General features: G+C 41.2%; 1 protein-coding gene across 1 annotated transcript in view; it reads left to right on the top strand.

The window, feature by feature from the left end:
* Nucleotides 1-22,329, top strand: part of SIM1 (SIM bHLH transcription factor 1) — a 94,748-nt gene extending 72,419 nt beyond the window's left edge. Inside the window, exons 11-12 of the mRNA XM_077303457.1 lie at nucleotides 11,788-12,193; nucleotides 13,585-22,329. Of these exons, the coding sequence (XP_077159572.1) occupies nucleotides 11,788-12,193; nucleotides 13,585-14,315 (1,137 nt within the window). The 3' untranslated portion in view covers nucleotides 14,316-22,329. The remainder of the gene's footprint in view (nucleotides 1-11,787; nucleotides 12,194-13,584) is intronic.
* Nucleotides 22,330-23,689: the final 1,360 nt, after the last annotated feature.

Below are 23,689 nucleotides of genomic sequence, written 5' to 3' on the forward strand. Positions count from 1 at the left end.
TGCAGCCTATATGTGGAGCCTAGACTGAAGAATTCATAAATTAGGAAGTCTCTGATGTAACTCCAAATTGCTGTAACTTCAAATTGTCCAAATGGACAATTTAATCACTTAGAGTGAGGGCCGTCAACCCCCGGTCTGGACCGCAAAGGCCTCGGTACTGGGCTGCCGGCAGACACAACGCGCCCCCGGCGGATGCAAGCGCGAATGCATGGCAGCTCTGCGCATGCGCGTTTGCATGGAGGTTTCACATGTGTGAAACCGCCGGTGGGGCACAAACGCACATGTGCAGCGGCATGTGCATGCACATTTGCGTGGCACTGTTGTGCATGCGTGCCACTGTCGTGCGCGCACACTGTGCCCAGGCCGCCAGCTCTCCCCCACCCCCGGAAGCGGTCCTCAACCAGGAAAAGGTTGAGGACTCTTGGCTTAGAGTATGATTCTTGCTCACAGATTAGGTTTCTGAGTTAGGGTTAAATCATAGTTTAGAATCCTACTTTATTAAATTCTCCAAATTCAGATTTATGATAAATTCTAGTTAGATGAAAGTCATACTAAACCAGGAAGTCTTCAATCTCAGCTCTTAACTTGAAGAGAGGGAAGCAAGAAGTAGTATAGAGGACCTTGAGGATTTCAATCTCATCCATCATCTCATGAACCCGTAGTCTGCTAAAGTTGAATTTTTTTTTTGAAAAATTGAATTTTGAATGAAGGAGTCCTGTGGCCATGTGATGATTAATACCATAATCAAATTTTTGGGGGTTTACTTTGGGTTTACTTTTATGTTTTTTCCAGAGTTGCGTATTTATGGTTCCATAGTTTTTTATGGGGGAAGAAGGAGTCTGAACCAGATGTTTTAAAAGTAAATGGTACCAAATTTGTTGGGTTCCAAGATTTTATGGATCCTGAACAAGATGCCACTAGCCATCTCTATTTTGCCTCTGGGGAAAATGCCATGGTTTTTCTAAGGATAGTAACCAATTTGTTTAGTTCCCCTAAGATTTGGGAGATTTTTACAGAAGGAGGACTTTGTTCCTTGCACATTTAACACCATCTGCTCTGAATACACCTCCTCTGGACCCTTATTCCACCTATATTTTGGGGGTATATTTTTATCTTAGGGCTTTTGGCCATCTAGTGATTGTATATAGTTTATGTGTTGTGTGATCATGTTAACTTAATAGCCATGTACGTGTGCATGTAAAGCACTGGCAGGTACTTAGCTAAGGCCCTTAAAGAGGACAGACTGGTTCAGGCCATGGAGAGGATTCTGAGGGGGACCTGTTGTCAGTCTCAGGCAAGTGCCTGGTGTAGGAGCTCCCTTCTGCAGGCCCTGTGGAATTTTGGGAGTTCGGACATGGCCCTGATCTCTTCAGGGAGCTCGTTCCACCAGGTGGGGGCCAGGACAGAAAAAGCTCTGGCCCTCGTTGAGGACCGATGTGCTTCTTTGGGGCCAGGGATCACTAGCCCGTTGGTGGTGGTATAGGCAGAGAGACGGTCTCTTAGGTACACTGGGCCCAGACCGCATATGGCCTTGAAGGTAAGAACCAAAACCTTAAGCCTGATCCGGAATTCAATTGGGAGCCAGTTGAATTGTTGAAAAATAGGCTGGATGTGAGATCTCCACGGTGTATTGGTGAGAACCACTGCGTTCTGCACCAATTGCGTTTCCAGATCAAGGATAAGGGTAGGCTTGTGTAGAGTCAGTTGCAGAAGTCCAGTCTAGAGGTGACCATCACATGGATCACTGTGGCTAGGTGTTCTGGTGCCAAGTAGGGTGCTAGTAGCTTGGCTTGGCGTAGGTGGTAGAAGGCCTGCCGTGCTACTCTTGTGACCTGTGCCTCCATGGAAAGGGAGGCATTGAGGATCACCCCCAGGTTTCTGGTGGAGTGGGCTACTGTTAGATGCACTCTGTCCAGGTCATGTAAGCGCGCTTCCTCACTTGGTCCCTTCTTACCCAGCCACAGGACCTCCGTCTATATATTATACTAGTGTATATTTAATATACACTATATATACTATATATACTAGTAAGTATATATATATTTACTATATATATTTAATATATTGGTGTTCATGTCAGCAGGAACTGGCAACTTTGCTTAGCTTTTCAAATATATCCCTTTGCATTCCAAAAAGTAATTCCTCAACTGGTATAGACTTACCAGCTACAGAGGTTACTTTAATGGTCATGCTGTATTACTTTAATCTAAGCCTTTCACCATCTGTTCTGCCCATAAGAGTGAATGCAAAAAGAACATATTTTACATTTCAGGGTTACATTAGTAAAAAGCAAGATAAAAGTGATTTAAAAGCATGCATATGTTCTCAGTACAATGCAGACTGCATCTGAGATCTCCCTCATGTTTAAAACACAAATCATGAGGAAAGATGCTAATGCTCAATGCAGCCGAAGTTTTTGATAGCTCGGGAGACTTTATGGAGAAATGGCTTTCCTTCACATGTTCTGATCATGATGTCAAAACAAAGATAAGAGTAACATACATTGTTAAAACAGCTGGCACCGAGTATAAAGCCAGCTGTTGTTCTTTACAGTAGAATAGATGTTGAGATTAGCAAGATGACATGAAGGGGAGATATGAAGTGGTATATTGTTTATTTGTCTATTGTTTAATTTACAGCCCACCTCTCCCAGGCAAGCTGGCTTGTGGCGGGTAACATAGTAAAACCCCACAACCCCCCCCCCCCAGTAAAACAAAGTATGGTGATGAAAAAGCTGACCTCCTCACTCACTGTTCAACAGACTTCCCAGAATCCCATGCCTCAGGGTGTACTGATGGAAAAGGAGTAGGCTGATGTTGATGATGATGAGGGGGCGGGAACAGGAAGTGCATTTACCCACCCTGGCAGGGGCACATCTTACCATCGTGTCCCAGGCCAGAAATTTGGGTGTGACCATTGATGCCTCCCTGACTATGGAGGCGCAGGTCAGGAAAGTAGCTGGCCAGGCATTTTTCCATCTTCGCCAAGCTCGGCTACTAGCGTTCTACCTGTCCCCCGAACACCTGGCCACTGTGATCCATGCAACAGTCACCTCCAGATTAGATTTCTGTAATTCGCTCTACGCAGGCCTACCCTTGTCTCTGATCTGGAAACTCCAGCTAGTACAAAATGCAGCTGCTAGGGTCCTCACCGACACACCTTGAAGGGCCCACATCCAGCCTGCGCTGAGGCAGCTGCACTGGTTACCGATTGCCGTCCGGATCCGGTTCAAGGTTTTGGTTCTAACCTTTAAGGCTTTACACGGGCTGGGACCCACATACCTGAGGGACCTCCTACTGCCCTATGCCCCCCGCAGGGCTCTGCGCTCTGCGAGTGAGAATCTTCTGGTCGTTCCTGGCCCCAGGGAAGCATGCCTAGCCTCGACCAACTTTCATCGTCCAACTTTCACAGCCATAAGTAGCTATTGGAAATATGATAGATCCAACTAATCTACATTTGGTAGTCAGGTTTATGTCCTTGGCTTTCCATGTTTGGTTCAATCTCATCATTGTTGAGCGACCTACAGCAATTTGACATTTTATTTCAATACTGCAATTGCTAGTCATATCAATTTGTGATCCAAGAAAAATGAATTCTTGAATGTATTCAATATCTTCACCATCAACTGTTATTGTGACATGTCTGTTTTTTGCAGTGGTCATTAATTTTATCTTTTTAGTGTTTAAGAAAAGACCAAATTTCTTACTTGCTTCATTGACCTTTGAAATCAGCTGTTCTAGGCCTTCCTTAGTTTCTGAGGGGAAGACAGTGTCATCCACATACCAAAGATTATTTATATTCCTTCCTGCAATCTTAATTCCAGTGTTTGATTCTTTGAGTTCAGTCTCTCTCATAATGATCTCAGCATTCAAGATAAACAGCAAGGGGGAAAGAATACAACCTTGGTGCACTCTTTTTTCTATTTTGAACCAGTCAGTGTCACAAAATGATGTATGTACAATAGCATCTTGGTTTGCGTAGAGCGACTGAATCAGTTTTATCAACTACACTGGCACCCTCAAATTTTGCAGGGCTTCCCACAATTCATTGTGATCCACATAATCAAAAGCTTTCTTGTAGTCAATAAAGAAGATGTAGACTTCCTTCTGATATTCCCATGACTTTTCCAAAATCCAGGATTGTTATGTGATCAGGTATGCTATGCCCCTGTCGAAAGCCAGCTTGAATATCTGGTAATTCCCTTTCAATGATTATTGCTATGCACTGTTGTATGATTTTGAGCAGGATCTTATCAGCTTGAGAAATGAGGACTGCTATTGTACAATCATTCGGACAGTTTTTTGAGTCAACTCTTTTTTTGCAGTGGAATGAACACAGGTCATTTCCACTCCTCTGGCCAGTTATTAGTTTCCCAGGTTTTCTGGCACAAAGCTGTAATGGTTTTGATTGGCACACATCTTAGCAGTTCTATGGGTATGATGTCAATGCCTGTGGCCTTGTTGTTTGGCAATTGACTCAAGGCTTGTTCGATTTCCTCAAGAATGGTTGGTTCAAGTTTTAGTTCTATTTCTTTTTCATTTTGAAGAGAGCAAACTTCTGTACTGCATGTGTACAGTTCTTCTGTGTATTCCCACCATCTGTTCTTGATGCTCTGAGACATGTAAAGGCTTATTGTTCAAAATTAGAGAGGGGACAAACACAAATATCATTCAAAACTGTCAAAATAATTAAAAGGGCAGAAACAGTCATTAAAACTCCAGTGACAGACTCGGAACCACAGGAAGAATGAACAGACAGACCAGCAAGCGTTCTACAAATCTGGGAAGTCCAGGAAGATCTACATAAGGAATATTTAGAACCTGTAACTTTAAATGGTGAACAAGTAACTGGCTGGAGAGACTTTGCTCAAAACTGGCCTGGTAAATAAATATCAGTATTTGCCAGGAATGTCCTATGAAATCAAAGGTACAGTGGCCCAGAATTTCAAGTGGAGTTAGCTGAATCAAATATAAAGGCTTTCCAGGAAAGAAGAAGAAGAGTTGGTGCTTATATGCCGCTTTTCTCTACCCGAAGGAGGCTCAAAGCGGCTTACAATCACCTTCCCTTTCCTTCCCTTCCCTACCTCTCCCCTGTGAGGTAGGTGAGGCTGAGAGAGCCCTGATATTACTGCTTGGTCAGACCTGCTTTATCAGTGCTGTGGCGAGCCCAAGGTCACCCAGCTGGTTGCATGTGGGGGAGTGCAGAATCAAACCTAGCTCGCCAGATTAGAAATCCGCACTCCTAACCACTACACCAAACTGGACAGTGAGACTCTGGGAAGAACTAGGTTCTCCAATTTTATTAGGCAATGACTTGGCCTTGCAGATAATAACAGTAATTGCAGTTGCCAGCAGTAGGCCTCAGACTTCTGAAGGGGAGCCAAGCAACAGACCATACTAGCTGAGCCCAGTGAAAGCAAGGTAGACTGTTTGCTACCAAAAGGGCCTTCTACGGGATGCCTAGCCGAGGCCAGAAGTTTCTTTGGGGGAGCCATGGCAGAAGGCATGTTCTTCTCTGTAGCTTCAAAGGGGTGTGTGGGGGGGGAACATTTAAAGACTCCACCAAGCAGGTGATTTGGGAGTGGATCCTCAAAAGGCTGCAACACCCCAGAGGCCACCCTCCAAAGTAGCCATTTTTTCCAAGGGAACTGATCTGTTTCCTGGAGATGAGCTTTAATTCTGGGTGATCCCTAGATCCCACCTGGATGCTGGCATCCATACACCTCAGTGGGTACAATGTCATAGAGTCCCCCCTCCAAAACAGCCATTTTTGCCTGGGGCAGATCTTTATAGTCTGGAGATGAGCAGTGATGGTGGAGATTAAGAGTGGCGTGTGGAGGGTGGAGTGGCATGGGTATGGTCCTCCTGGGCAATGGTCTCTGGGCAGCCCTTACCAATGATAGTTTTCTAGAGCACATTTTTTGCACAATGGTCTTTATTACTAGCAACTATAAAGACCCAGACTTGTTGGGTTCATGTATGATGGCTTCAGAAAGTTATCTCAAATAGAGTGACTGGTGGGTGAATCTAAACTTATTCAGGTGTGATTTCACTGAAGCCTTTATACTCAGTTGGTTCTCTTTTTATGTTCAGGTCCTGTTGAAATGGACCGAAGAAGTACTTGGTTGATTGGGCCCCATGGCTGGTGAACTGCAGTTTTATCTCTGCTCCTCAGTTTGCATGAACTAATTAATTTTTATGGACTCGATTTGAGGAGTGAGCTTTTATACTTCTATTACCAATGGGGGAAAGAACAGTCTGAGCTGTTTTCTTTCAGATTACCCCTAACATAAATGTGATCTGAAATTTTTCCTGAGACAAAAGAGACATCAGTGACCCACATAATCATTTCTGTTTTCAGTGCTGACCCCCCCCCAATCTATTATCCTTTCACTGGAATACTGCATTAGCTGGTTGGATGTCAGCCCATCCAGGAAGTGCCAGTCCATATTGTTTAGGATCTAGCAGTCCATAAGGATGCACTAGATACATGGAGATGGTTAGAAATAGCTCCTATGAATCCTCAGCTTCCCTTTTACTGCCAGTAGTTCTTTTAGCTGCAGAAGGTGATGACTGATTTCAGGCAAGGCTCCAGGACAAAGAAGCTCTTCATCTCAACTTTTCTCTCATAATTAAAGTGGACAAAATTCGTCGTGAGCATTAAAATGGACAAAGAGCAGAAAAAAAAATCCAAATATGGTTGAAATTGTTTTCTTCTCTTCCCTCACTGCTATTTGCCAAAAGGCAATTTTAGCTCAGTTTGGTAACATATGAGTATTTACTCCTTGGCCATATGAGCATACCTTTACTTCAAGAGACCAATATTTTCCCTTTCTTTATTGAAAATCATTAAATTAATAACAACTTTTCCACCTTTTTCTTGGTGAAAGGCAATCTAACATTAAGTGTCACAAATCTCACAACTATTTCATGTTCTTGTGTACGTACCATTTATTTTACTGGGCCTTGTGGATCTGAAAATCCCAGTGGATTGTACCCATCAGTAACCTAATTTGATTCTTAGAAGCTGGAGAAAAAATGGCACAATTCCACACTTTCTAAATCACATCTTGGGATCAGGCAAGTCTTCTGAATTTAGAGAACAGTAACTTACATCTGGAAACAAGATGTTTCTAAAGACATATCAGCCATACAGCAGCAGTAGAGTAGTTTTGGTGTTGATCCTTGCATTAGTCAGGGCAAAGAATAGGAAGCTGGGTGGGAGGCCCAGGGTAGTGAAAATGTGTCTGCTCATCAACTGAGGCGTCTACTATTTACTTTGGTTAGTTCTCTAGCTTGTTTTTCGGTTCTTCTTGCCCTATCTGATATCCAGGAACATCTAGCAGGGAAGTCTTAGCTTTCAGCACTGCAGCATCTGTCCTTCTCCTAGTTTTACACAACAGACATTATGTCACCTAGCTTATAGATTGCCATCAATAGACAAAGCTGGAAGACCTTAAAAAATTAGATATGTGCTGGGATTTTCTTTTGCAATAACAAGTGGTTTGGGATTGATGTCAGTTGAAATCCTTGCTCTCCTCGGTTTCCATTCTTTACCTTAGATCAGAGATTCCCAACCAGGGTTCCAGGAATATGAAACCCTGGGGGTATGCAAGAGTTCCCAGGAGTTACATGGCCTTTCCTGGAAGTTTGGATGGCTGCTGGGTATCACTAGGTATCACTAGAGCCCACTTCCCCTGTTGCTCTACAAGCCTAATGATTGATTGATTGATTGGTTGGTTGGTTCCTGCATCTGCACCCACCTCTCTGAAGGGGCATGTTGCCCCTTCTGCGGTTCCCTGACACCTGAAAAACATGGTTAAAAGGTTGAAGAAAGGCTGCCTTAGATAGACCAACCAGATCACACCTCATATGGGAAATGCTCTGGTTTGCTTAAAAGTGGAAAGATATTTAAGGAAAGTAAAGGGAGGGCATGCTACCACAACGTGATACCATTGATCATGATATCCTTCTTGGCTGCCTGTTTTATAAGAGGAGAAATTGCAGAAAGTCCATCTTTTTTCCAGGTAGAATCTAGAAGGTGGTCCTGGGAGACTGCTCTTGCTCCCATCTCTGAGGTCAACAACAACAACAACAATATCTGGGGTCAGCTGCACCCCAACCAATATTACTTCTGTCATGTTTATGTAAGGTTAATGCTTGCTGACCCTTGTCCCACCCATCATTTTGTTAGATACTGATTAAGTCTATTGCAGTGGCTTTCAATCTTCCTAGTGCCGTGACCCTTTAATACAGTTCCTAATGTTGTGGTGACCCCCAACCATAAAATTATGTGTTCTTTCACAGAAATTAAACCGAAACTGACCAATGGCATGAAGATCCATTGTTCATGATTTTATATAATTTTTTCCCCCAGGGTTTCTCAGTTCAGTTCTGCCTCTTGTTCCACCATGCTGATCTCGCTTTTTTCCACTGCTCCAGACAGACGAACGTTCTATCTCTATCTACCCAGCAAAGCTGTTGTGTGGATGGTGCCCCCCCCCCCGTCCAAACTGTTTGCTCTGCCACAACCCCTGTGAAAGGGTCGTTCAACCTCCAAAGGTGTCCCAACCCCCAGGCTGAGAACCACTGGTCTATTGCTTCTTTGGGAACTGACCAAAAAAGACTGCTGGTGCTGGCTGTCATTTGCATACTACTAACACTGTGGTCCATACCTCTAGTGATTTTACATATTGTTAAACAGGGATAGGGAACAAAGTGGAATCAAACAGATCAAAGGAAAGAAAAACAACTAACCAACCAACCAACCAACCAGCCAAAACAAATTGAATACCATCTCCAGGGGACGTTGTTTCTGGAGCAGCTTTCGTAAACTTCACAAATGTTTTGGGATCCAGTTTGAATGCCTGATTATGATCTTTAAGCCTTCATGGTTTTGCATGGGTACCTCCAGGGAACCTCTGGCACAAGTTTGTCTTCTTAGCCACAGAGGTTCTGTAGGTGGAGGATATATGAGATGGGGCTTTGCAGCTGGTGCCAAAGCCGAGGCTTTCCTTACACAGTGATATAGCCCCTGAGAACTTTTAAGATTTAGGAAACTGGTTAAAATCATTCTGTTTAGGTAGACATAAGCTTCTTTTGCTCCCCATTAAAGAGAAAGAAAGTAAAGAAAGCAAATATCTGATTTCAGTTAAATCTCATAGTACTCTTCTGAATGCCATTGTTATTATATTTAACTCTGCTGCATTGTCATTGTTTGTTCCTCTCCTCATTTATGCAGCTGGTTTATATCATTTCATTTTGTTTGTTTGTTGTGATGAGCTGGGAACGAATGAAATTTGATTTATTGCAATTTATGTTGCATTTTAATTGGGTAACTTTATTTCAAATGTTTGTGGGATCCTGAGTCTAAAAAGCAGGAAAGAAATATTTCACTCTTTATAATGGGACAGTGGCATGTCTATATATTTCTGTCCTCGTAATGATATTGCATGTGGGTAGTAAACAGGAGCTCTGTATGACCTGAGACATTTGTAGCATTATTTAGTCACTAAGGGACCCTGAATATGTTCCCCAGAGAGCACTATGTTCAGCAAACAACAACTGGCTGAGGATCCTTGGCCCCAAAGAAATATTTCTGCCCTCAGCCAGAGCTGTGGCCTTTTGAGCCCTGACTCCTGCCTGGTGGGATGAGTTCCTGAGAGAGATCAGGACCCTGACCGAGCTTACCAAGTTCTACAGGTCCTGCAAGATGGAGCTCTTCTGCCAGGCCTTTGGTTGAGGCCAGACAGGAAATATCATAAAGCAGCAAATCAATCCCCCTTTCTTCCCCCCCCAACCCCCACTGATGACCCAGTTTTGACATAAACATCCTTCCTAATCTCTAAACTCTCTTGGAAATTTTTGAGAAGTAGCAGGCAGAGATAGGGCCTCCCTCTTTCAAGGATCCATCATGCAATATCATAAGACACTTTCCCAAGAGGTGCTCAATCAATAGGAAGGTTGCAGTCATTCCGTTAAATGTCACTCCAACACCACCACCAAATTCTATTATGGAGAAGCCAGAAAATATCCATAATAGGAGCTGAGAAGTGACAATTGCCACAATTAAATTTTTTAAATATTATTTACTGTTTTTAATTATTTTGTTCTATTTCTTTACTGGTTGCTTATATTGATTGTGTAAATCAAATCTGTTGATCACTGCCTTGAGACAGCAAGTCCTATTTATTTATTTAGTATATTTATATACCATCCTCCCTGTATTTAATTCTGCTTTTACTCCAAGAACTGGGAAAAATCCATTGTCCCCTCTTTTATTGTCATAAAACCCTCTGTGAGGTAATGTACAATGAAAGATAATAATTGTTAAAAAAATCCACTTTATGGTTTCTAGTATTACAACCCTGTTCAGGTATTTAAAAGTGCTAATATACTATTCATGTAGAGGGGGGTGGGATTGCTTTGGATAACCATGTACAATTATATAGATATACACATGTACAGTTAAATCTCCATATTTACAGTAATTCCTGTGGACATACAGATGATACACACAATTGGGGATGCTACGAAAAGCAAGGTCCATATTGTTTATACAAAGCCTATATGCACCCAATTTTATGCACATCAGGCGCACTGCAGATATGTGCTTGTATACACATGTCCCCTTGAAGGGTTTTATGTACAATTCTACTTCTTCCTATACAGGTACTGAGTACACATTTTTGAAGGCCTGAACAAAAATATCATCTGGATTATTTCCAATCTAGTGATGGTTGTGGCTCAGGTGTTCTTTTTTTCTCTCTCCACAGAAAGATTAATGTATCTTCTTAGTTTTATTCCCATCATATTATAGCACCCTGGTCCTCTTCCTTCTTGGACTGGCTCATTCTGGCCTTCATTTCTTTGAGCTCAGTCTGCCCTTCCCTCCCTGGTCAGCTGTTGTGCCTTCTCTTTTATGGAACTCCCTGCCCCCCCCCCCAATCTGGCCTGCATCCAATCCATTTCCATTTGATCTACCTGGGAGGCTATAAAAGGAAAGGGAAACCTCTCCTGCCTCTTCTACTTGCTGTCTGCACTTCCACCCTGCTCAGGACAGACTCCAGGATCAGCCTTGCCTTGTGGCCATGCTTCTCCCTGCTGCTGCATTGTCGGACAGGTTGGAATGTTTTGCCTGGGTCCCTGCCACGTTCCTCTCTGGGGCCTCCTCACATGGTTAGTCAACCCCCTGGCATCCATGGGCAAGGTTGGCCAGCCAGGGTGGGTGGAGTCAGGGCTGGGTGTTGGCTCCCAACACATAGAATGAGTGGCTAGCAATCAAGTAAGCAGCCTGATCCACAGTCCATGTAAATGAGATTTATTTATTTATTGTACATTTACAGAATTTTTATCGCACCTTTCTGCTCTCACAAGGGCCACCAATTTAAAACATACACGATAAAATGATATTTTAAAGCCATTAAAATAAGCCCAACATACATCTTTAAAACAAATTAAAAACAGAATTAAATTATGTGCAAAGGCATGAAAAACAGCAATTAAAACATTGCTTAGCATCACTGAGGGAATGTCAAATGAAACACGAATGAAAAGGTATGTGGGGCAGGGGGAACACTGCACCCTGTAGCACTGCAAGCCTGATCCTACACAGTCTTTCAAAATTCCTTTGAAATGGGTGGCATCAAATCTAATTTGGCCCCTTAGCCCATTTCCCATGACAGAGGCCTGAGGACTGCAATGAAACTCTCAGCTCTCAGTGAACTAAATTGCTCTGAGGCCTTACCCTGCCCTTAATTTCTTTAGTTTTCTCTTCTTGTTCCTGCAGTATTCTGGATTTCATACAGAAAGATCTGAATCAGACCATGAAAGCCAGTGGGGTGGAAGTCCATTAACTGACACAGCTTCTCCACAATTAATGGACCCTGCTGAAAGGCCAAATGCCCAACATCATGATGTCTCCTGTGCCTACAGACAGTACTCAGACCGCACCTCCCTCTGCTATGGTTTTGCACTTGACCATTCCAGGTTGACTGAGGAGAGACACTTCCATACTCAGGCCTGTGAAAGTGGCAGGTGTGAGGCTGGCCGATACTTCCTAGGCACTCCACAGCCTGGAAGGGAAACATGGTGGGGTTCTCGAACTGCCCTTCCTCTAACCAAATCGTCTCCTGAAAGCAGAGAAGCCTATGAAAACAGTATGCCTCATATAACTTCCGTTCACCGGATTCATGGTAAGTGTTGTTGTTGTTTTAATTGGCCAGAACAACTGCACCAGAGTTTCAAAGGCTTGTTTGGAACATTCTCCACTGGCTTGTTTATCCCGCAGTAAAGTCAGGAGATATATTTGTTCCTTCAAGAGTAACTTATCAACAAAGAAGGCTTTTGAAATTGTCTGAATGAATGTTGAATGGAAATTGAACTAACATGTTTAGAGTGGACTTCCAGCACTGAATTAACCGTTCATTCATTTGTTCTCCAAGACCACAAATGCTCTTGCAGGATATCCCTTATGTATTGTTCCAGAACAACAACAAAAAAGCCATTTAATTTTTAATTCACTTTCCTACTTTAAAGATATATATTTTATTTAGTTGCTGTTGTTCCATCGGGGTTCTCACCCATTAACAATAATTAATTGTTAGGAGTTACTTGAATAGCAGTTTCAAGCACATATTTGGATGTTACAGTGAGAGAAGGAATTCAAGGGCTTAGGGTTACTGACAGTGAAACATAGCTTAGGCTCAAGGGAGCAACTGGCTAATGACTAGTAAGGGTTGGTTTACAGTATGCTGGTGGTACCACCATTAAATTGTGCAAAACTTTTATGGAAAAATGAATTACTTTGCATTTTTATAAGTCATCTGTCCCACATAATAAAGCCTTGGAGGAGGAGTATGTCTCATGGCTTAAGTGCCACTCAGCACTTAACTCCCGCTCAGGGTGGCTATCCCACCGCTGAGTGCCTCCTCCTCCAATTGGCTTGCCTGTCTGTCTGGTGGCCAGCCAACTGCCTTCCGTACTTCACTCCTGACCACCCCCTCCTCCTTCCACTTCCCTCTGAGGCTTGGAGGCTGCAGATCCCTGCCGCATGAGAGCTGCCCCTGCTGGTGAGTTCCCTAACAGCTGCCTACAGCCTTTCCAGGTCCTGGGGGGAGGGGGAGGCCTTCTGCAGAGTTCTTCCAACCCCCCCCCCCCCAATCTAGCACCCATTGTATTCCTGAATGCAATGGCTTGGCCCCTAGCATGCTTATAACTTTTCATCGATCATTATTTAAATTGTGATTTTATGAATTTAACATTTTATCTTGTGTTTTTGATCCACATTTTACTTGTTTTGTTAACCCAGCATTTATTGTACTGGTTGAAATGACTGTTGTTGTATGTTGGTGGTAGGCATCAGGGATAGTCAAACCGGCCCGCCAGATGTCCATAGACTACATTTCCCATGAGCCCCTGCCAATGTTCACTTGCAGGGCCTCATGGGAAATGTAGTCCATGGACATCTGGAGGGCCGCAGTTTGACTAACCCTGATCTAGGTATTAAAATCTTTCCACTTCAAATAGGCCCTGGTTATTCTGCAGCCCTAAGAATGCTGATTTCCTTTGTTTATTTCTTTTCTAGGAAGAGGGCACTGGGACGAGGACAGTGTTGTTAGTTCCCCGGACCCAGGTTCGGCTAGTGAATCAGGTGACCGTTACCACTCCGAGCAGTATCAGGGCAGTCCACATGAGCCCAGCAAAATTGAAACTCTAATAAGAGCAACCCAGCAAATGATTAAAGAAGAAGAAAACAGGTTACAGTTACGTAAATCTACTCCGGATCAGCTGGTTTCCATTAACGGAGTGGGGAAAAAACACTCGGTTTGTTTTGGAAACTACCACCAGCAGCCACTGAGAGGAGACATCTGCCGGGTCCCTAGCGTTGCCAACACATCCCCCTGTGAACATGCACAGCAACGAGATGGGAAGATATTAAGCCCTCACGACAATGACTATGACAACAGTCCCACAACGCTGTCTAGAATAAGCAGTCCCAATTCTGACCGAATTTCTAAATCAAGTTTGATACTAGCAAAAGACTACCTGCATTCAGAAGTGTCCCCCCATCAAACTCCAGGAGATAACTCAGCGGGATCTCCAAACTATTACAGTTCCCATAGGCAGTACTTTGATAAGCATGCATATACATTAACAGGATATGCTCTGGAGCACCTTTATGACAGTGAAACCATAAGAAACTATTCTTTGGGTTGCAACGGATCACACTTTGATGTGACTTCTCACCTACGGATGCAGCAAGATCCTGCCCAAGGACACAAGGGGACTTCCGTTATAATAACCAATGGAAGCTGATGGGTGTTTTTTTTTCCTTTTCTTTTTTAAAAGTTTGTGCTAGGAAAGAATATCTTTGCAGTAATAACAGCACACAAACACATTTTACTCCCTTGTTATTGCCAACATATGATAAAGTATAATATGCTAGAGAGAATATGTGTGAAGTGCTGAAAGGTTGTTGGTTTACCCAAACTACCAATTAAAAATGCATTGGCATATGGTTACAGTAATCAGAGCTAAGCTGGTCACAGGGGTAGCACCACATTGTGGAGTACTATGCTGGGAATATTTATGGCAGTGCCAAGTGAGCAATTTGTGTCCATTGTGTAGATTAAGGGCAGATTTTCAAAGATGCCTGCAACTCTCAGATCCTAGAGAAACAAAACCAGTTTGGTATTCCTCAAATATGCAAAAATTAAAAAACCAACTTGTGTCATTCTGTGGTTGACCAACAATGAAAACTGCTGCGATATTGGCAATTAATTGTATTTGTGCTTGACCTGGAGACATATCTGCAGAATGGCACCACCAGATTGGTAACTGCTTGCTTAGGCCATGTTACAAAGGAAAGAACAGAAAGGTTGGAGGAATTCTTAGCTTTCTTTGAGTATGAGCATAGATTTAGAGAACAGGGCACCTTGAATTGTGATCACAGTTATCAAAGAAAGTTTCCTTCTTGAGAAGGAACTAGTGGAACAGAAGCAAGCAAGAAAAGAACATTCAGTCCCACAGCTGGTCATGCAGAAACCTCTTGCCCTCAATTTAAACTAATTTTGTAAGAAAGGTACAGTGCCTATTTTGTGAAATAGGCAACTGGGAAAAACCCAATTAAGAATATATATATATATATATATACAGGAGGGAGGGACAGAACCATAGGCAGCAAATTATTAAAAATTTTGTAGGAAGGACATGAGACAGAGTTCTATGAATGAAAAGCCGCTAGTGCTGCTGGGCTTGCCTTCAAAAGAAACACCAAAGAGATCAGAAGGAACATGCCAATGGAAGCAGTAGGGATGAAGGTCTAAAGTCAGAACAATTTGCCCAAGCCTAGCCCTGTTTTGTGGAAGCTACTGCCTCAAGACAAGGACAGCAGTCTCTATGTGACCTGCTCGTTCTGTTTATGCGATGGGATCTTGCATGGCTAACCCTAAGCTGGAGCTACTTTGCACATAGCTGTAGTGGCAAAGCCAATTGAATATGTTTAAAAGTGAACACACCCTGTGGCAAAAGGTGACTTTGCATTAAGGATCTGGCGAGAGATACCAAAGAGAAGAACTTTCAGTGAAAAAAAATATTGGTAGCAGAAATATAGACAGGAGGGGCAGATTAATATAACATGGGTATATGGGAAACATCACTGTCTTGGTGTGATTAAGAGCAGCAGCCTCTAAAGTGGAGAACCAGGTTTGATTCCCTGTTCCTCCAAATGCAGCCAGCTGGGTGACCTTGGCCCTGTCACAGTCCTCGCAGAGCTCTCTCAGCTCCACCTACCTCACAGTCTGTCTGCTGTGAAGAGAGGAAGGGGAGCCATTTTGAGATTCCTTCACATAGTAAAAAGTAGGGTACAAAAAACAGCTCTTCTTTTGTGTACTAGGTCAACTCCCAATGGTTTGTCTATACAACTTCACGTGTAATATTATAACAGAGATTGCAGTGTGGTGGGTGGCTTTGCACATCATGAGTAGTGGATGTGGGAGCATGTCATGAAGCTACCCACTTGAAACTCCTTTTGGACAGCTAGCCACATGGTTATTGTTCTAGGACAGTGGTCCTCAACCTTTTTATCACCGGGGACCGGTCAACGCTTGACAATTTTACTGAGGCCTGGGAAGTGGGTAGTCTTTTGCCAAGGGATTTTGCCGCCACCTGAGCCCCTGCTCCACTTGCTTTCCCACTGGCGCCCTTGACTTCCCGCCATCCACTAGGGGGTGCTGCCAGCAGCAGCTGCACAGTGCCACACCAAGGGGGAGCCCCAGCTATGGCGGCCACTGGAGAGCACCAAAGGTGAGCCGGCAGCAGAGTGGCAGGGCAGCCCCTGAGGCAGCAGCCAGGGAGGAGGATGAGGAGGAGCCGGAGCCCGGTACCGAATGATTCTCGGACCGGTACCGGTCCCCGGACCGGAGGTTGGAGACCACTGTTCTAGGCTACTAAGACGTAAGCAAGTCTCACTGCTGTCACTGGGGCTACTGATAAATGTGTTTATACGTACATAGTAAGTTGAAGTAATGCAATGAAATAAGCACTATGTAATGACCTGGCAAACAGTAACCATTCTTCAGAAAAATAGCATTAAAAAAGTCACAATTTACGTTTTGATAAATATGTGTAAGTTTGGTAGGGGGGCGGGGGAGATATGAGGCATTAAAAACAAATGCAGTCAAAGCTTTAGTACGTGAAAGTCCTGTTGCTTTAAATGAAGCCAGCAGGGGTCTAAAATGCTTGCTTTTGACTGGACCAGACATTAAGAATTTGCAAAAAGGAAGTTGGTGAGATGTATCTGAATAAATCTATACCTTGAGGAAAGTGAGGTTTTAAGAATACAACAAGCTGAAATTAATATAATTTAAGGGCAAGTAACCACTGCCTAGCTTCTTAGAAAATGAGAACTTTTTGCACAGGACTGATTTTTGGATTCTGAATATTGACAGAATTTAATTTTTGTCTCTGTTGTGCCTGCTTTTAAAAAGTACAGAATTGTATCTAAACATGGAACCCTAAAAACATGGCAGAGTAAAAGTGTAGCTGTTCAAACCATGTTATGGTCTTAGAAATATTGATAAAAGTCTGGGTGTAAATCACATAATTTTACAAGTACTGCTTCATAAAACATGGAATTGATAAAAAGAAATTTTATCTGAATTAATGTTTCTAAAACCATTTCCTCAAGATCAGGATCCCTTATTATAGATGTAAATGGCAAAATTGGCATTTTAAGATTTGTTCCATGTTTTAAGAATTGACTTAGGATGCTTCTACAAGAGGACCTCGTATTGCTGAAGAATCTCTTTTCCACAATAAGTTGCAAGTAAAATTGAAACAAGAGTTCCACACAACACTTATGGTTCTCTTAAAAGCCTGTCCTCAAGGGCAAAAATCTACTATATGTCTACTCCAATGTAAAACTTTTCAACAGTAGATCCCACTCTCCTTGCATTATTTCTTTCATTTCTTACAGACATCACAATAATTGTTCAGATTCTTTAAACTTATAGTTTTTTATTATCGTAACAATGATTTAAAAAAAATTATCCCAAAAATGTGCAATGGCTTGTTGCAAAGTAAATCACCCCCCCCATTTGTTTAGTCTCATCCCAGCAGGAATAGGTAATAAATCACTCACTCATGAGTGTCATTACAGAAACTGAGCCAGCAAAGAAGACGAAGTAGCTAACATGTAAAGATGAAGACTAGGTAAAATTTTAGAGGGAAATTAGTCTTATGAAACCTCAAAAGTATTGACTGGCATTGTAGTTCAAGACCAAAAAAATTGTCACAAATCAGATCTGACAAAACACAGACATATTTCCCCTCCTTTGACAAAATCATGGATTGTAGTGGGTTGATCATGATATTGTCTGGATTATATGAAAAAAAGAATAAATCACAGAAATTCCACAAGGAATAGTTGGTGTGGAACTAATGTTTTATCTTCAATCTTTTCAACCAGTTTAAGCCTTTAAGGGGTTTCAAAGTATAGGACCCAGAGTCTATAACCAGCATGAACTCTGGACACAATCTAAGTCCCACCATCTCATTGACCCTTTGTTAGTTCAGCAGAGAAGTGTATGTCAGCACTGCATCAGCAAATGTATGAGTCCTGGTTTTGTTTTCATTCAGTTCTAAATTTTCTCTTTGACCATCTTTTTTACCCACTGAGGCTAAGAGTAGAGGAATAGAGGAAAGGAGATCAGGGAAACAGTACAGAGAAGGTCGAGGTTTTTAGTTTGTTTATAAAGAGTATATTTAGTGCTGCGTCCTGATTCGGTTCTCTCACTCCCTTGGCTGCATTTCCAAGCTAAACTATGGAGCTTGGGATCCAAGCCTACATTCCGCATGCATTATATGTTTTGGCCCCTGCTTAATCTTTTTCCTGTACTCAGTCAACACAATATTAAGTTGCCATCCAATATGTTTGCTCCCTTGCAGCCTGTGATGGTAGGAAACATTGCACAGTTCTCAATGCATCATTACTAATGGCTGAGGATAGTTGAGCTTTCTGATTGTTTATTCAGAAGTATGCTCCATTGATTGCAAAGAGACTTGCTCAAACAAAAAGATGTAGGACTGCAGCCTTGGAATGCACATGATGTGCACAGCAATGTTACTTGTTTGTAACATCTTTTCCTTTCTCTGTATGCCATATTTAATTGATTTTAATGAATTATCTATTATAAAGCTTTTCAACATCTTTCAGATACTATAACTGGGGTGGGTTTTTTTTTGGTGACAGATAAGCTATTTTGGGATACTTGAAATTATTTCTGTTACTATTTGTAAAATGATATTAGCTTAAAGCTGTAATTGCACAGCAGAGGCTTTGAACATTTACCAGGAAAACTCATGCTTTGTGTTGCAGGAGCAACAAAGATATTCCATTATGCACACTTCAGTGTTTTCTATATTGCACTGATATCACATTCACATGCATAGTACACCAAGTGAATAGAATATAAGGATCCAACACATTGCTTTTAGCTGCTGTTTTTTCCACAGCATGTTGCTAAAAATGGTCCCTTAAGATGTGCAATACCCTACCCCCCAAAAAAAAGCACATGGAGAGGAAAATAAGGAATGCATACTGCAAATGAGAGATCTTGAGGGGATGGATAGCATAGAGCAGCCTTTCTCAACTTTTGTTTACTGTTGAGAACTCCCTGAAACATTCTTCAGGCTTCGAGAAACCCCAGAAGTAGTGTGATCATGCAGAATATGATTGGTAAGCATAACCATATTCATGCCTACCTGGGGCTCCTCCCCTTGTAACCCCCTCCAGGCCCATCATGGGCCATTTGGGAGGGGGAGGGAGGTTGACATGATCATATATGGCTATATCACCTGATCACCTGTTAAATATTTAACAAATTTTAAGAATATATTAAACATGAATGAACTCCCACCCATTCAGGAAACCCTTCCAAGGCCTTCAAGATACCCCAGGGATTCACGAAACCCTGGTTGAGAAAGCCTGGCTTAGAGTCACGCCAATGATGACAAATATGCATATCAGTAATATGGATCTGGCCAGCTTGGTACATGTGAAATCTCCATTAGTAGAATATGATGAGAGGCAGCTAATAATAAGTCTATTAATTTGATGAATAGTTGAGTCTATTAAAATGTAATCTATTGAATTCTAGTTCTTAGGGTTTTCTAAAGGTGACTATCTTTTATGGGAATATTAATGTACAATGTAGCCTTCTTCCAATGCTAGTAGTGCTATGTTGTAAACAGGTCCAGATTTACATGAAAAGAGGCCCTAGGCTATTCCACTTATGTGGCCCTTTCACCTCCCATTTTTAAGTTTGTAAATTACATGAGAGATAATAAAATACATTATTATTGTGATATATATCAATATGTTAAATGAAACATGTTGTGATTGGTACTAACCTTTATAAAAAATGTGGAATATAGGCCCCTCTTGATCTTGAGGCCCTAGGCTGAAGCCTAGTTACCCTATAGGAAAATCTGGACCTGTTTGTAAACATACACATTTGAAGAAGATTAATATGTGACAAACCCACTCCAGTGCTCCTGGCATTTTTGGTACCAGCACTGTGATCATACTAGCAATTGCAGCCTGCAATAATGCACAAAGGATTTTTCAGCTGTGCCTTTTCAGCTGAAATTAATTCAGAAAGAATAATTCCCAAATAAATAACATAATCCTACATGAGTTTATTTGTAAATCTCACTGAGTTCAAGGAGGCTCACTCCTTGCTTGAAATTTCAGCATTATTCTTTTTGCTTAAATATTTGACTTTATATCCTCTTAATTCACATTTAATTTGAAGTTCTTCAACAAGGATTTAATAAAATACAGGGGAAAATAGTATAAAAATACAGAATGTAGCAAGCTGATATGCAACTTCATTAAAATGCATGATATTAAATTTTAAGATTAAAAATACATCCGAATTTAAGTTTTTTTTGGAAAAACAAAACTGTAAAACATTCAAAGGATTTAAATTCTAAAATTCTTGCAAAAATTTAATTTTAGCTTTCAGAGTAGATCTGATATATTCCTATCCAAAAAGTATTCTCATTGAATAATGATTGTGGCTTTACAATGTAATCGTCTTCATACGGTTTACATTGTTTTTTTTAAATCTGCAATGGTTGCTGAAGTGTACATGCTTGCACCAAATGCATGCACTGACATGGAGAATAATCATTTCTAAGATGCGGAGAAATGTGATGTGCTCCTTCTCACTAGCTGAGTTGGCCAAGCTAGTAGAACGTCAAGGCTACTGGTGCTGATGTAATCACAATTCATATTCAAAACTGACAGCCAGGACTTTATAAGCAAATACTAAAAATTCAGGAAGACCCATGGATTGTTGCTTTCTGGTTCTGGGATCTGTAGCACATGAGGTTGCCTCATTTTCAACCCCAAAGGATGAAATATCTGCTTCTCTGTACTGAAATCACTGTGCTGAAATCACACAGCTATTGCATGGATAAAGATAACCTTTTTGTGCTGTCAGGGCACAGCCCTGTGGGGTTTTGAAAACAAAAGATGTTCACAGATTATTTGCTATTGCCTGCTTCTGCATTGTGACCCTCATATTCCTTGGTGGTTTCCCATTCAATACTGACCAAGGCTGACCCTGTGTAGCTTCCAAGATCTGATGAGACTGAGCTAGCCCGAGCTATCCAGGTCAGGGCATAAAGATAATACTTTTTCCTATTTTGTGTGGTTTGCCATAAACAACTGAATTGTCTCAACAGTCCAACCAGGAAAGGACCCCATTGCCCCTGTGTTTGTGACTAAGGACTTTGTACAGACACTCTAAAACCTCTAAGCAGAGCATTTCTGTAGACACAACCAGGTAGAATAAGTCAGCACTGACCTCCTGCTACCATGCTTATAGATTCTATTTCCAGATGATAATTTCTTTTAAAAAGTTATCTGATTGTACCTTTTAGAAAAATCCACCATGTTTATAGTAGAACATGTCAAAGAGGGCATGTCAGGTCAAAGGTTGCTTCTTCTACTCAACTGTGTCCACAGAAATAGTCTGTGTAGAGTGTTTCAAAATGTCTCAGCTGTCTTAGATTTATATGGTAAATCTAATCCATTGTTTCTTTTAGGTAACTGTATTTAAGATTGAGGTTTTGATGTTTTCAGAATGAAACATGAGATCCCATGCGGCCCTAACAAGAGGAGATAGCTCAGTGGTAGAACACATGTCCAGAATATCCCAGACTCCATCCTCAGCACCTTCGGTTAAAAGGATCAGGTAGTAGATAATGTGAAAGGCCTCTCTACCTGAGACCATGCGGAGTGGCTGCCAGTCACAGTAGATGATGGTGACCTTGATAGATGCGGTCAGAATCAGTATAAGACAACTTCAAGAGCTAAGAGTTGGTAAACCTTGATAATGTGCTTTAGGATCTGCATGATGCCGGAGAGGTAATCCCATATTGTGCAGCTGTTTAAAGTTGGTTGACTATACACAAACCTCAGTTAGAACACAATATTCATGTTCTCCTTGATTCTGACAATTACCAAACTTTAATCTTAAATAATTTTGCTATTCTAAAAATTCTGAATACCAAATACATGTCACGTGAATTGCACTGTTATAAAAGATGAGGGAATACTGATTAGGTAGGCTGTCCAATGAAGAGATTTTCTTGATCTCAGTCTCAGGGGGTTTAATTTGTTTTATTGTATTGTACTTTATTTTACAGCTGATGTAAAATTTTGCACTCATTCAAAATGTATTTGAATTAGAATTCCCCAGATTTGTTTTGTAACTGATGAGCTTAACAAATCTTACAAAATAAATGTTGCCACAATTTTCTTCCTCATATTATTTCATATTATTCAAAAATGTAGCCCTTGCAAGTGGTTGGTGAATAAAGTGTAGGAAGAAATTGATATTTCAGTTTCAATACTTGCTTTCTTCATTTGAAATCAATGTTTTTCATTATAGTTTGATCATTGCAAGACTTATATGTCAAATGCCTGAATCATACCTAAAGTTAAATATGTATTCTTGAAATTCAGCCTTCAGCCATTCAGAAATACAGAGGTAATTTCCCTCAGACTCTATTTTGGTGTCCCTCCCCCCCGGATACAACACCATTTTGTGGGTTAATCTGTTCCCACAAACTCCAGATTAGGTCTCATTTTGAACTGGCTGGTTTCTGGTAGAAAATAAATATCAGTTAATTTTTATTAACACATTTTCTTATTTCTTCATGTGATCCCCAATTATTTCTAAATATATATATATTGTTAATGGGGTAGCTGAAACAGCAAAGTTATTCTTTCCCACACAAAACATAGAACCTGTTATTCATTTCTGGTAATTCTTGTATTTAGGATTTGCCTTTGGGTAAGCAAAATATTATGCCCTGTGTGTATTCCCACAGAAATTTAAATTTTGGGGACAGAGAACATGAAAAGAAAATCCTACAGAAAGGGCATTTTGTAATGCAATTATTTGTGTGTGTGTAATAAAGCAAATTCATGTATTTACAAAGAAGACTGCCAAGGGACTCCTCTGAATAAAGTGACATTCATGTATACCCAGAAGGCTTATGTGTTGAGGAGGGCTCCAGAAGGGACAACTGTTCCCTTTAATTAAAGAAGGTTCATGGATTACTCTTGAATGCTGCATGGAAGGAAAGAGCAAAATTTGTGCTACATATTAACTAACTGATTTTCTACACAAACCCATTGATTTCAATGGTGAAATCATTCCCAACTTGGAATAAAATTGGGTTGAAAATCTATGGGTTGGATCCCAAGGTCTTCTGATGAAAGAATGCTTCCATCAGTGTAAGGGAATCTTTGCATCCAGCTCAAAGTGTCCAGTTTGTTTACTGCTATTATCCTCTCTTTACAGTGATAACAAATATGTCTAATTATTGTTGTAGTCATTCAAACTATTTAAAAATAATCTGTATTATTTATTTTAATGCATGTAGCTTATTTTTCAGATGGAAAAAATTTTCTAAAACACCTAAGCTCATTACAAAATAACATTAAAAAAAACAAATTATCCACAAATATTTTCTGTTAAGTATTGGACAAGGGATAGTTTTTTTCAAAGGTCTAAAATATATGACTGTAGTTAAGGGCACTTCCAATGTAATGATACATTTCATGTTTGTTTTTGTCTGATGTGTACTTGGCCTTCTCCTAAATGAATTTA

This window comes from Paroedura picta, chromosome 1 (genome assembly GCF_049243985.1).
Source record: "Paroedura picta isolate Pp20150507F chromosome 1, Ppicta_v3.0, whole genome shotgun sequence".
Classification (NCBI taxonomy): Eukaryota; Metazoa; Chordata; class Lepidosauria; order Squamata; family Gekkonidae; genus Paroedura; species Paroedura picta.